The sequence below is a fragment of the Mus caroli genome, chromosome 10 (assembly GCF_900094665.2).
Source record: "Mus caroli chromosome 10, CAROLI_EIJ_v1.1, whole genome shotgun sequence".
Classification (NCBI taxonomy): Eukaryota; Metazoa; Chordata; class Mammalia; order Rodentia; family Muridae; genus Mus; species Mus caroli.
The window spans coordinates 6,842,070-6,854,836 of NC_034579.1; the positions used below are offsets into that span (position 1 = coordinate 6,842,070).

Genomic DNA, 12,767 nt, shown 5'->3' on the forward strand with positions numbered 1-12,767 from the left:
GGGTAGGGAAGTGGGGGGCGCTATGGGGGACTTTTGGGATAGCATTGGAAATGTAATTGAGGAAAATATGTAATAAAAATATTAAAAATCAAAAAAAAATAAAAAAAATAAAAATTAGGGTACAGAGCTAAAGACAGAATTTTCAACTGAGGAATATCAAATGGCTGAGAAGCACCTGAAGAAATGTTCAACATCCTTAGTCATCAGTAAATGCAAATCAAAACAACCCTGAGATTTTACCTCACACCAGTCAGAATGGCTAAAATCAAAAACTCAGGTGACAGCAGATGCTGGTGTGATTGCAAGCTGGCTCAACCACTCTGGAAATCAGTCTGGCGGTTCCTCAGAAAATTGGACGTAGTAGTACCTGAGGATCCAGCTATACCATTCCTGGGCATATACCCAGAAGATGCTCCAACTCGTAATAAGGACACATGCTCCACTATGTTCATAGCAGCCTTACTTATAATAGCCAGGAGCTGAAAAGAACCCAGATGTCCTTCAGCAGAGGAATGGATACCATATATCATTAATATCAGCACTCAAGAGGCCAAGGCAGGTATATCTCTGTGAACGTGAGTCCAACCTGATCTACATGGTGACTCCCAACACAGCCTAACAGCCTATGTGCTAAAACAAATAAACAAATAAATACCACACACACACACACACACAAGCACAAAAAAAAAAACAAAACAAAGAAAAAGCATTATTTTCCTTATTTACAAAAGTGTTTCCTCAAATCTCTAAAATGGTTCAAAGCAGCTATTGAGTTTCTTAGTGAATTACTACATTTTATATCTATTCTTCATCCTTATGAAGCCAGTATTCATTAGCCATTCATTAGAAAGGTATGTCTAATTTTCATAAAATAGTGCATGAGATGAAAGGCTGAAATGAACCTCAAAACAAACAAAAAGCAAGCAAGCAAATGAACAAAAAAAAAAAAATCATCCAGAGAAAACAGGAACAATTTCAAAATAATAGAGTTAGAGAAAGGAAACTAGGAACAAAAACAGATCTCTTGGCTTCCAGCCTATATCCACTAAGTTTGTCATGATTCCCGAATGTGGAATGTGATTAAAAACATGAAAGAATTAAAATAAGGCGAGAGACAACATCTGGTGGAAGGCCAGGATCTCTCAGCCATTCAGCAGGTAGCCCACATTGCTTCTTGGCCTGAGGAAGTCATGCTACCTTGGAAGACTATAGGTAGGGGCTCTGTGTGTGCTATGGGTCCCCTGAAATTCTGAAGAGAACATGGCTCCCTGTGAGATAGAGACACCCCTTTGACTTGTTTCAGTATGGGACCAAAAGAACCCCTGGGATCCACTTGTGTCTTCAGAACTCATGTGGCTTTGGTTTCGAGCCTGGTCACGTGCACTGTGTGTTTTCTGAAATGGAAATGTGCTACCAGGTTGCTCTCTCCCATTGTCCAGGGCTGGAGCTGGGAACCCTTCCTCCTAGCAGGGGCTGCCAAGCTTGCTGTTGGATGCTGTTTTATCACCCGGGGCTACATTTGTCACCTACCTTGTTCTTGGTGTAAAGGTGAGGCACCACTTTCTGGAACACCTTTGGCACCTGCTCCAATGTGTCATTGTTAATGACATGCAACATACAGATCGGGAGCGTAGTGTACACTTTCGGAAGTATGATCATATCTTGAGGAACCAAAAATATTTCTCTGTAATTACAAACACACAAGCCTTTCTTAATGGTGATTTTCAAAGCATGATATAGAATTTAATCCCCAAAAATCTTTGCAAAAACTTCAAGTTGCAAGTAACTAAAAGCCTTACACATCTTTTCCATTCCAAGTTACTATTACTGTGTCATTTTCTTGTACAAATGCAAATTCCCTTAAGAATTCCCATTTTATGTCACTTGTAACTTGTACTGATTATGCTATTGCTTGGATAAATGTTATCTATCTGAACTGACAACAGACTGATTTATTGAAAAATCTATAAAGTGTTTACACATTTCATGATGTAAGGAATATTGATACAAATTCTCTGACATCATATCATGTACATATACATACATATACATACACATACATACACACACACACACATATATACATATATATATATATATATATATATATATATATATATATGGAAAACTTTTATGTATGAAAAAGTTTTAAGCAAATATGAGAGAGTCTAGAGGCTGATATTTTTACTGCTAACCATATTTTTACTCTTGAAAGTACAGATCTGAACACTCTGCCGAGACACCATCATTCACCACTTGCCTGAATACTATAAACCAAGAATTTGGTGGCTGGTCTGCATAGTTCACAGTGTGGTCAGCAAAGGCCAACTTGGTTTCTTCATCTTGATAGCATGGGTAGGATTCCATAGACTTACACTTGCTTTTAAACATTAGTCTAGGAATGTAAAAAATAACTTGAGTATAAAAGACAAAGCACTTTTAAAATAAACTCCATTTACCGAAGAGACCTATCTCCTGAAAGAGCCTGCCAAAGTTTGCCAAGTTAAGGTCAAAGAGGCACAGTGGGATTCATAGCATCTGCTGTCAATGGGGGAGAAGTACACTACAGCTCTGGTGTGAATGGTATCTTTCAAAGGCACATAACTGAAGGAGAATATATTCCTAAGCAAGAGAGTAATTCATGCTCATAGAGGGAAATGAAGCTTGATGTTTAAGCATAAAGCAAGGCAAAACAATTGTAAGCCTGTTTGGGGCCATTGAAGGATCCTGATAGAAGAGATTAGAAGGAAGCTTGTAAAGTTAATATGAGCAATGGGTTTGGAAACTTTAGATATGAAAACCCAAGGACACAAACAAGAGTATAATAATAGAATTTTTCATGTTCTGTGTTTTCTGGCTCATGCAAATGACTAAACAAATCATGAGACCAGCCTGGCTCCATGCAGGGAACCTGGTGACTTCTGTGTTATCTGTATTCCACAACAGGGAGGATTCTTCCCTTTCTGACTGAATCTAGATCTAGCCTCACAAGCAGCAGGAATCCTGCATCTTTTTCAGGCGATCTCAGGAGCTACCTGGGATAGAGGGCATTATAGCCACACAGGACCATTCTTTCCTGGAGATGTAGAAGTATTCTTTAGCGTCAAGAGATCTAGTGGTATTCTTTACCTTAAGAGAGACAATGCATATTGCTCCAAATTCATCTCCAATACTGCCCAAATTTTCTGAAGTGTATCTGCAACGATGACATTTTCCTTTGTTTCTAAGCAAAAACAACAGTAGCAATAATGGTAGTGGTATTAATAACAGTATTAGCAATAACAATATTAGAACTGTACGATATCTGCACAATGATCTTGTACAACTTTCATTTTGTAGGTCCTTGTGCTCACAGATAAGTGCTAGGAAAATCAGGAATGTTAGATACACAGGGGACTCTCATCAAAGAAAGAGATATATAACCTGTTCTCCAGCCAGAAGGATGTGAATGGATATGGTTAACAGTCAAGCAACTTTGGTGCTATCTGTATGGCTGGGCCACATCAGCTCCTTCAGATCCTATCATGAGCTTGGTTATCTTAAGCCTGTCTTTCAAGTTAATCTATCACAACAGATCTTTATGGAAAATATTACTTTACTTTGCAAGAGTTTTGATGTAGTTGCACAGCCAGGATTGAGTTAATTATCACCAGAAAATTGCGCTGTGCTTAAACATGACTAAAATAAACTCAGTAGGGTCAGACTCTTGAAGTTTGAACCAACGCAGGCTACTGAGTTGTGTTGAACAGGGCTTCTTGCCTCTCATGGATTAATACTCCACTGGCTGTGGAGTTGGCAAAGACCCCCACAATCCCCAAGTAAGAAGGTTCTAGGCTCCAAATTGTGAGAGTGTGTTTAAAGCATAGAGCTATCAATGTCTAGATGAGAGCACTGCTCATGGTATTCTGTTTTCTTTCATCCCCCCTCAGTCTAAAAATATAGGTCTTTTTTTTTTAATGTTAAATGATTCCTGAAACAGTTTGCATAAAAAGATCTTCTGTAATACCAAAAGTTCCAGTGGAAAACCTTTGCTCACAAAAAGCAACTACCTAATAATTCTAAAGAATAATACCTGTATAGATGGCATGAACTTCCGGCTACACTGCCCACAAATGCTTTCCAGTAGATGGACAAAGTAACTAGCAGGGGAAATGCTGACCTGTGTAAGCATTTCCAAGGCAACAGGACAGAAAAGGGCACTCTCTCTCTCTCTCTTTTTTTAAGTTCTGCCTGAGTTTTCTCATTGTTTGATGAGGATCTGAAATGGGAACCTTAGCGTTTGCTTATCTACCTTGTGCCTGATAGCATGGAGCAGTTTCACCTGCTTGGCCAGCCAGCTTCTCTGACTGAAACCATCGTGAGCGAGTCATCCCTGAGATTCAGTCAATAAAGACGAGCTGAGTGAAAGAACTACATTATGAAATGGCTTGCATTTTCTTTTCAGTTTCCAGAATGGGGAAGGAGGATCATAATAGGAATATAATAGTTACTACTTACAGAAAGAACCACAAATATTTTACCATATGATACGTTTGAGAAATGCATTTGTTTTCTAATGCAGAAAAATATGAAAATCAAGTAATTATAATTTACTTCTATCTCTAGCTTGCTCTTTTCTTTCCCCTCTTCTCCCCTCTCCTTCCCTCCCTTCCTCTCCATTCCCTTCACTTCCCCTATGTTGTCTTCCCTTCCCTTTCTTTTCCTTTCCTTCCCTTCTCTTCCTCTTATCTTCTCTTCCCTTTCTTCTTTCCTTTCATCTTGCCTCCCTCCCTTATTTCTTAATATGATAGCCCAGGTCAGCCTCCAGTTAGCACTAGCAATCCTTTGCCCTCAGCTTTCTTGCTGCTGGAACTACACTACACAACACCATTCCTTCACTAGCAATGTTTTTATCATAAATTCTTTATTGTGTATTCTAAAAACCTTTAGGCATCTAGACTTTTTGCTCCTTAGACAAACATTTCAATGCTATTACTAAATGTTTTCCATAGAGATATTTTTATAACAAAGTATTTAGTCAAACTAAAATACTCTATTAAAGTAAATTTTTCCTCTCAATAGATCAATGGATATTACATGACGGAAGTGACTAAATATACTTTTGAGTTTTAATTTGATAAAGAAGGCATTACTCCTCACAAATTTATTTGATATACCTGAAAACATTTCATGTCACAAATGTTAGAGCATATTTAAACACATTCTTGCCCCTAACTTAACATCAGCCTCATCATGCACAGAAGTACTGGCATCCTTCATTCCTGCAACATCCAGCTACTCCTGTGAAATTCAATCTAGAAATATACAAGCATCTCCTACCTAGCTGAAGGTGATTGACACTTCAAACTTCTGCTAACAAACTGGAGATGACTAAAGATAACTCATGACAGGTTCAGAAAATTAAGCCAATCATTTTCTCAGTGACTCATGGAGTATATATCCTTTTCCAGTATGTAGTGTGAGATATCAGTGCATGGGTGCATCTGTGTGGGATGGACATGCATCTGAGCACATACATGTAGTAGCCAGAAGTTGATATCAGGTGTCTTTCTCTGTTGCTCTCTAATTACTTACCAAGGTAGAGTCTACTGCAGAATGTGGCACCAGGACGTGGCTCATCTGGTTAGACAGAGATCCCCACTCTCCCCCCAAGTGCTGGGGGTCTTTGGTTACCACACCTGAATGCCTTTTCTGTAGCATCTATGAACTCCAGTCCTCCTGCTTGTGTACCAAGAACTCTTTCTACCTCATTGTCCCAGTCCTGACATTCGCCATTTCAGTAAATATTCATTGTCTGTGTGTGTGACATCTCTAACACTGATGAATTCTGAGAATGAGAAAATGAACTCTAACCAGCTCCTTGCCTCGGGGGATTTCAGTACTTAGTAGGTATAATTATTGAACTGTTCTGTGGAGGAGGGGGGCTCTAAAATACCACTCATTCCTATACACCTTGGGTCTATTTCAAGTTTCTTAAAACCATACCTGGCTTTCTAGCTTTCATGAGCAGTCTGACATAGCACCCTTTCCACATGGATTGAATTTTCACCGCAGCAGCTATTTCCTCGGAAGTATACTCCTTCTCATTTACTGGCATAGAATATTTAAGGTCGACCCATTCCGCTGACAAGAGAAAGACAAACACTGGATTGGGATCTGTACTGACTTCCTTCCCCCCAAAACTTCATGCCTGCAGCTATGAAAGCCTTCAGACATATAAAATTCCAGAAAGGTGGACTGAACATCCTGTTTCACAATGCCCACTGAGCTTAGGTAAAGGTCTGGAGAAGGAAGCTGCAACATTTCAATGACCTGCCTTGGATTTCCATCAGAAAGGGGACAGAGGCATCCCTCAGAACTGAAAGGAAACAAAATAATGAGAAACAATATGGTAAGAGGAAAGAAGGAACTGGGGCATCTCCTCAAGGGTCCTCAATTCAAGTCAGGCAGGTCAATGACAAATACAGAGACATTCTGGGTCCCCAGGAAGTACGTGTGACAGGGGTTATGATGCTTCCTCAGCAGACCATAGCAGACCATGGCAGACCATGGCAGTCTGGAGCATCCTAGAGAAAACTAGAACTTCACAGTTCTTAGACAGAGCTGCTGTCTCTGCTACCCAACAGCTGAGCACAGCCATTTTAAATTATCACTTCCGTGCACGGATACTTAAAATGAATCAGCACCTAAAGAAACATCCTCTGAGAAAGAATCCAATAAGTCCGTGTCAAAAACCATAGCCCGAAATGCAAACTTGAAGTTTGAAGGAGGCTTGGCTACTTGAGACTTTTTCATTAAACGCCACAATGATATATGGAAAACCTGGAAAAGATAAAAATATTCTCTCTCTCTCTCTCTCTCTCTCTCTCTCTCTCTCTCTCTCTCTCTCACACACACACACACACACTCATACACACACACGTATAATTAACAATAGTGGACAATGTAGGTTGAACTATACATAACAAATGGAGCTAGTTCTTCTTTACTAGAGTATATCTGTAAAATTTATATGACAAGGTGGACATTTGTCATTGCCAATTCAGCTGATTGTCTGGGATGTATATTGAATTCTTCCTTGATGTTCATACAACAACAAAATGATTTCTTTCTCCTGCTTGGCAAGGTGCTCTTCCAGGTTGACCATAGTTGTAGTTTATAAAGACTTTGCCAACAACAGCCAACATCAGCTCACATGTAAGTAATGATAAAAAATATATTTTTAATGCGAAGGAAATTTCCTTGTGCTTGTATTAAGCATGATGCATACTATTAACTTACACAAAATTGCAGCTTAACTGAAAGCCCTGTGCTTTTCATTCTGGCTATGAAATTCCTCCCTCAAACGGCATGTGAAAAGATAAGAGGCATTTTTTTGTTGTCACAACTGGATGTTATCAACATATACAGTGGCGACAAGTGATCTGTGCCACATCCCACAGGGCACAAGACAGTCCCATAACAAACATAATTTAGTCTGAATAGTACCCCTCAGTTTCCTTCCTCAAGAGATAACCAAGAATATCCCGACTTTCTTCCTGCAGGGTATCTAGGAATCCAGAAAGCTACTCAGCCTTAGCAGAAGCTAGTGTTATATGAGGGAGGCTCTTGAGGGCAACTTGGACTATTGAAAAAAAATCCACTGCCTGATGATGAATTTCCTTTATGGAAACATCATTCCCACTTTAGCAAAAACCTCTGGGTGAGTGAGGCTCAGTAGCCCCCAGAAACCACTATCATATTCTTTTCCTCTAGATTCCTCTCTGCAAACCACTTCCCCAGACTCAGCATTTGGACTAAAACTTTCAGATGGGTGGTTTCCTGCTGTCAGCATCATAACCAGAAATTGCTTACCCGGAAGTGTTGAGCAGTGAGTTCTTTGTTGTTGAGGGGTATAGGGTAGTGAGCTGCTTGCAGATCCCTCAGAGCTGCAGGCAATTTACCTTTGTCTTTGAAATTAGCAATCACGTTGCCAATAGCTTTCATAATTATTATAGACTGTTCTGTAAATCGGTAGCTCTCCTGTGAAGAAAGAGCATGCGTGTAGCAGTCACACTCCTGTTTATTAAAGGGCAACTAAGTTTGCAAATGTTCAACCTCTGGGGAAGAATATCCTCTGCTTTGTGATTGATTTAAGGTTATTTTATTTGTATAGAATAGAGTGAACTGAGGCTTTTTCTTTGATTCGATGGTCTAGAAGACAAGAAACAAAGGCTGGAAGTCCTCCGAAAGTGGCAATGGAAATGGAACTCTAGCCTTATAATGGAGTGGGGAAAACTTTGTGGTATTAATGTCCACAGTTAGGTCTAAAGGATGTCTAGGAGTTAGGTTGACAGAGACTGGGATTTTGAGGACTAAAGGCTAGAGATTTCAGAGAGAGTTTTGCAATATAATATAAAGCTTGGGCTGGTGCCTCCATCCAGCTATCTGAGAAACAATAGGCGCTCCAAGTTGACAAGACATTCCAAGAATCAACCAGTCCGAGATGTCCGAAGACTACCCTGGTTGGTGTATATTGGGTAGTGCTTGAGTTGCCTGGAGCAGCACATTTCTACTTAGAGAAAGTTGGAGGAAAACTGACTGAACCATCTTTACTGTTTCTCTAGGGGGTGTCATAGTCATTGTTCTAGAGGACTGAGAGTAGGCCCAGCAAATGTGCCTGGGAAACACAGATGCCTGCTGGGTGAGAAACTGTTGATAAAAAAGGTGCATTATCATGTTCATGCTTGATCTACAGGATCACACCAAGCATTGGCACTGAGGAAGGTCTTGACACAGTGGTGGGCTACTTAAAGTAAGCCTCTACCCAGAGAAATTATCGGGCTTTGTAGAAGATCTGGCAATGACCAGTAATGACACTGGGGAGTTAGGGTCTCTCAGCTCATGGCCAAGGGTATGCCTTTTGCACTTCCATTAGAATAAAAGCATAATAGAGATTAATCTTGAGTCCAATAACCCTTATAACATAGGAACATTATGCCATCAGAGAAATAAGAAATCTCCCAACAAAATAATCATTAGGAGTTAATTCCCCTGCAAGCTGGATAATGCATGGCACCCAAGTATTTTTTTGTTTGTTTGTTTGCTTTTTGTTTTTTTTTGTTTTGTTTTGTTTTGTTTTGTTTTGTTTTGTTTGAGACAGGGTTTCTGTGTGTAGCCCTGGCTGTCCTGGAACTCACTTTGTAGACCAGGCTGGCCTCGGACTCAGAAATCCGCCTGCCTCTGCCTCCTGAGTGCTGGGATCAAAGGCATGCACCACCACGCCTGGCCCAAGTATTGTTTTAAAGAAGAATTTGAAATAAGCAGGCTAAAGCATAGCATGGCAGTACATGCTTGTAAGCCCAGATACTCTTGAAGCTGATCCAAGAGGACCATGAGGTCTAGGTTAGCCTGGGACCCATCATGAGCTCCTCTCTCCACAAAACCAAAGTAACAAAGCAAACAAACAGACAAGCATTCCAGAATAGTCAAGGAAACAAAGAACATCTGAGGAGATCAACTTGTGGTTGTTCCCTTAGTGCCTACTGAGCAGAATAAAAATCTTGTGGAGAAGAGACAGTACAACCAACAGAAGGAAGCCCAGAGAAAACCTGTAGAACCCTGTCTGGACAGGCTAGGAGAGATGAGTCAGACATGGCTAGGCCATCAGAACATAGTGGAAAGACCCAGGCTTCAACCCTCTTTTTGCTGCAAGGTTTTCTGGCTGCCTTTGAGAATCCTTTGGTTGCACCATCTGGAGGTTTCAGCTAGTTTTCCTGGGTTTTCTGTTTGTTTATTATGGAGTATTTAGTAAGTCATTAGAGATGAGAAAGTACTATGTGTCAGACAGCAGAACATAGAAAATTCTTATCTCCCCTGGACACACAGGTACATGGAGGACATTTTAAACAAAGGGAGGGTTTTAGAGTTACTGCGCCCAATTTCTCTCAGAGCAGAGAAAGGACAAGAAGAAAGAGGAAAGGAGAAAAATTGCCAGATGTTTCTAGTGGAACTCTCTGACTCCTCCTCATCCCAGAGACACACATTCTAAATTCCTCAGAGTAAGGAAAGGATGGACAGGAAGGAGCAATCAAATTTTGAGTGACATCCAAAGGACTTTCCTGGTGCTTCTTCTCTCTCAAGGACCACTGCATCTACCTGAGGAGATTTGGATAAACATCGAAGATCAACAGAGGAGAGGTATGTACAGTTGTCAGGGATGAATTAATAGTGTTTCTCAGAGATCACATTTCACCATTTATAAGAGGATATACAAATAGTTTAATAGGGAGGGGGTCGGCTAAATGAATAGATAGATAGATAGATAGATAGATAGATAGATAGATAGATAGATAGATAGATAGATAGATATAGATAGGTAGATAGATAGATAATATAATTGAGTTAAAACCTTGAAAACAGAGGTGGCAGGTTTGCTAAGATATTTACCGGCTCAAAGTTGGGCAGTACAATATCTTCATCCCCAATGACAAATGTTGTCATGCTGCAGACATGTACGGCATGGCCCACAGGGGAATACGCATTGAAGAGCAGCATATGCCTCCTAGAGAGAATGGAAACCATGTGATGATCATGCTGCCTCTGTTAAACGCATTTCACCTCTGCTAGTTGCTTGATCAGAGTTTGGAAGTTAGAAGTTAGTGAAGAGTTGCTTTGTTTTGGTATCCTTTTTAAGACAGAAGAGATAACTACCTAGATTTGCACTCTAGGATAATCAAAAAAGCCTGTGTTTTACTAATTGTAGAAGACAGAAACAATTAGACAAAATGACAGACTTTCACAAACTGAAGGTATCTCCCATACATCCTGTGCTGCTAACAAGGACTCTAGATTTTTTTTTCTTGTTGTGTACAGGGCTTTGTAGAATCACAAACACATCTTATTTCACATATGTAAATTCTTTCCCTCCATCCAGTATGACTGAAAACAGAGATAACCACTTTCCTCCCTTCCAGTCCTTTAGAGGATGCTCAAGACACATGATGGCTCAGGGCCTTTGTGGAAAGATGCAACTCCAGGACCATCCCCTTTTAATCCCTTGTACTTCATGTATAAACTGTAAGATCAGTGGTTCTCAACCTGTGGGTCGTGAACCCTTTTGGGTCAACCAACCTTTTTTTACAGGGGTCACGTAGTAGACATCCTGCATATCAGATATTTACATTACTATTCTTAACAGTAGCAAAATTATAGTTATGAAGTAGAAACACAAATATTTTATGGTTGAGAAGTCACCACAATATAAGGAACTATAGTAAAGGTTCACAGTGTTCGCCACTGAATTAACGTTAGGAAGGCTGAGACCCACTGACTTAACATTAGGAAGGCTGAGACCCACTGAATTAGAGAATTAATTTGGTTTCTGGAGAATCTCTCCATACAAAGACTAGAGTTAGAAATTTGATTTTCTTTTTTAGATTTTATTTTATTTTTTAGACATTCTGGATGCATAGCACACATTGCTTTAGCATTTTGTTTTGTTGCTTAGGATCTGCTTTCTGCACAGTCTATAACTTTTTACTGATGGCATATAATTAAAAAGATTGATCTCAGGATAAAATTCCAGTAAAATATTTTCCATTTGAAGTATGAAATTTTATATGCTAAAAATCAATACAATGCTTTCATGGTTTGTAATTTCTTTCAAACAGAAAGTGTGATGTGTTTGCTGAGTTTTATTATAATTAAAAATAACATCCAACAACTATATACCACAGGTGGAATTCTAGGTTGGTCGGAAGAAATGCTATTTTATAATCTAAATGGAATCCAAATTTAAGCAGAATCATGTAGAATTCTTGTTAAAAAATAGTAAGATTTATGAGAATACTAGAGAAATTATTGACAGATTCATTTTAGAAAATTCTGGGTTAAGCCATGTTCTTTACATATACAGTCCCTGGATGCGCAACAAAGATCCTTCCAAAGGCCCTGAGAATATCACTTATTGAAAGGATTATCTCTCTTTCTCTCAAGAATCCCGATGATAGACAGGTACCTTGTTGAATCTCACTCCAGGAAACAATGAGGTAGACTCCCCATTGTCTACCTAAAAGCCTCAAACATGGAAACATGATGTCAGACCATACCCGGCAGGCAGGCGCACCATGCTGGCCTTCGTTGCATAGGTGTGAATCCTCAGAACAACACTAAGAGGCTTCAGGGATTTCCAGGTGATGGCTTCAGCTGTCAGGAGTCCAGGCTCTACCTGAGGGCTATCTTTTGTTAAGGCTTTGGGAGAAGGAGAGATGTGTTGAGATATGATCATGGAAGAATAACTGGCCTCCACTTGCATTGCTTTCTGTCCAGTAATACCATATGTAATCATGAAGGTGAATCAGGTACTGAAGATAGTCTAAAAGCATTGCTGAAATGCCAGAAGCTGCGTATGTAAGTTTGGGAAATGGCGCCTACCTGGCTCTGCCTTCCTGTTTAGTTTGCCCTTCATACTCATCTCCTCAGGCAGAAAAATTAGGATGAGAAAGTTGGGGAAAGCAGAACATGCAGGGATACTTCATCGTAGTCTGCCACTATGTTTGGTTTTTTTAATCATCTCTATGTACATGATTAGAATATCTTCCAGGAGTCAATTTTAATGGGGACAATTGTGCAATATCCAGGATAGTAAGAGATTTCTGAGAAAGTGTTTAAGAAAAGATAGAATACTAAAAGCAGTAAGAAAAAAAGGCCAAGTAACATATAAAGGCAAGCCTATCAGAATTACACCAGATTTTTCACCAGAGACTATGAAAGCCAGAAGATCCTGG

At 39.8% G+C, this 12,767-nt stretch overlaps 1 protein-coding gene across 4 annotated transcripts in view; it reads right to left on the reverse strand.

Annotated features, from left to right (window-relative positions):
* Window positions 1-12,767, reverse strand: part of Adgb (androglobin) — a 129,321-nt gene that overhangs the window by 48,287 nt on the left and 68,267 nt on the right. For all 4 annotated transcript variants that reach the window (XM_021175285.1, XM_021175286.1, XM_021175284.1 and 1 more), the window contains 8 exons: window positions 12,090-12,231; window positions 10,429-10,543; window positions 7,855-8,022; window positions 6,687-6,822; window positions 5,986-6,123; window positions 3,130-3,223; window positions 2,261-2,395; window positions 1,531-1,684 (listed from right to left, as the gene is read on the reverse strand). In XM_021175285.1, the coding sequence (XP_021030944.1) occupies window positions 1,531-1,684; window positions 2,261-2,395; window positions 3,130-3,223; window positions 5,986-6,123; window positions 6,687-6,822; window positions 7,855-8,022; window positions 10,429-10,543; window positions 12,090-12,231 (1,082 nt within the window). The remainder of the gene's footprint in view (window positions 1-1,530; window positions 1,685-2,260; window positions 2,396-3,129; window positions 3,224-5,985; window positions 6,124-6,686; window positions 6,823-7,854; window positions 8,023-10,428; window positions 10,544-12,089; window positions 12,232-12,767) is intronic.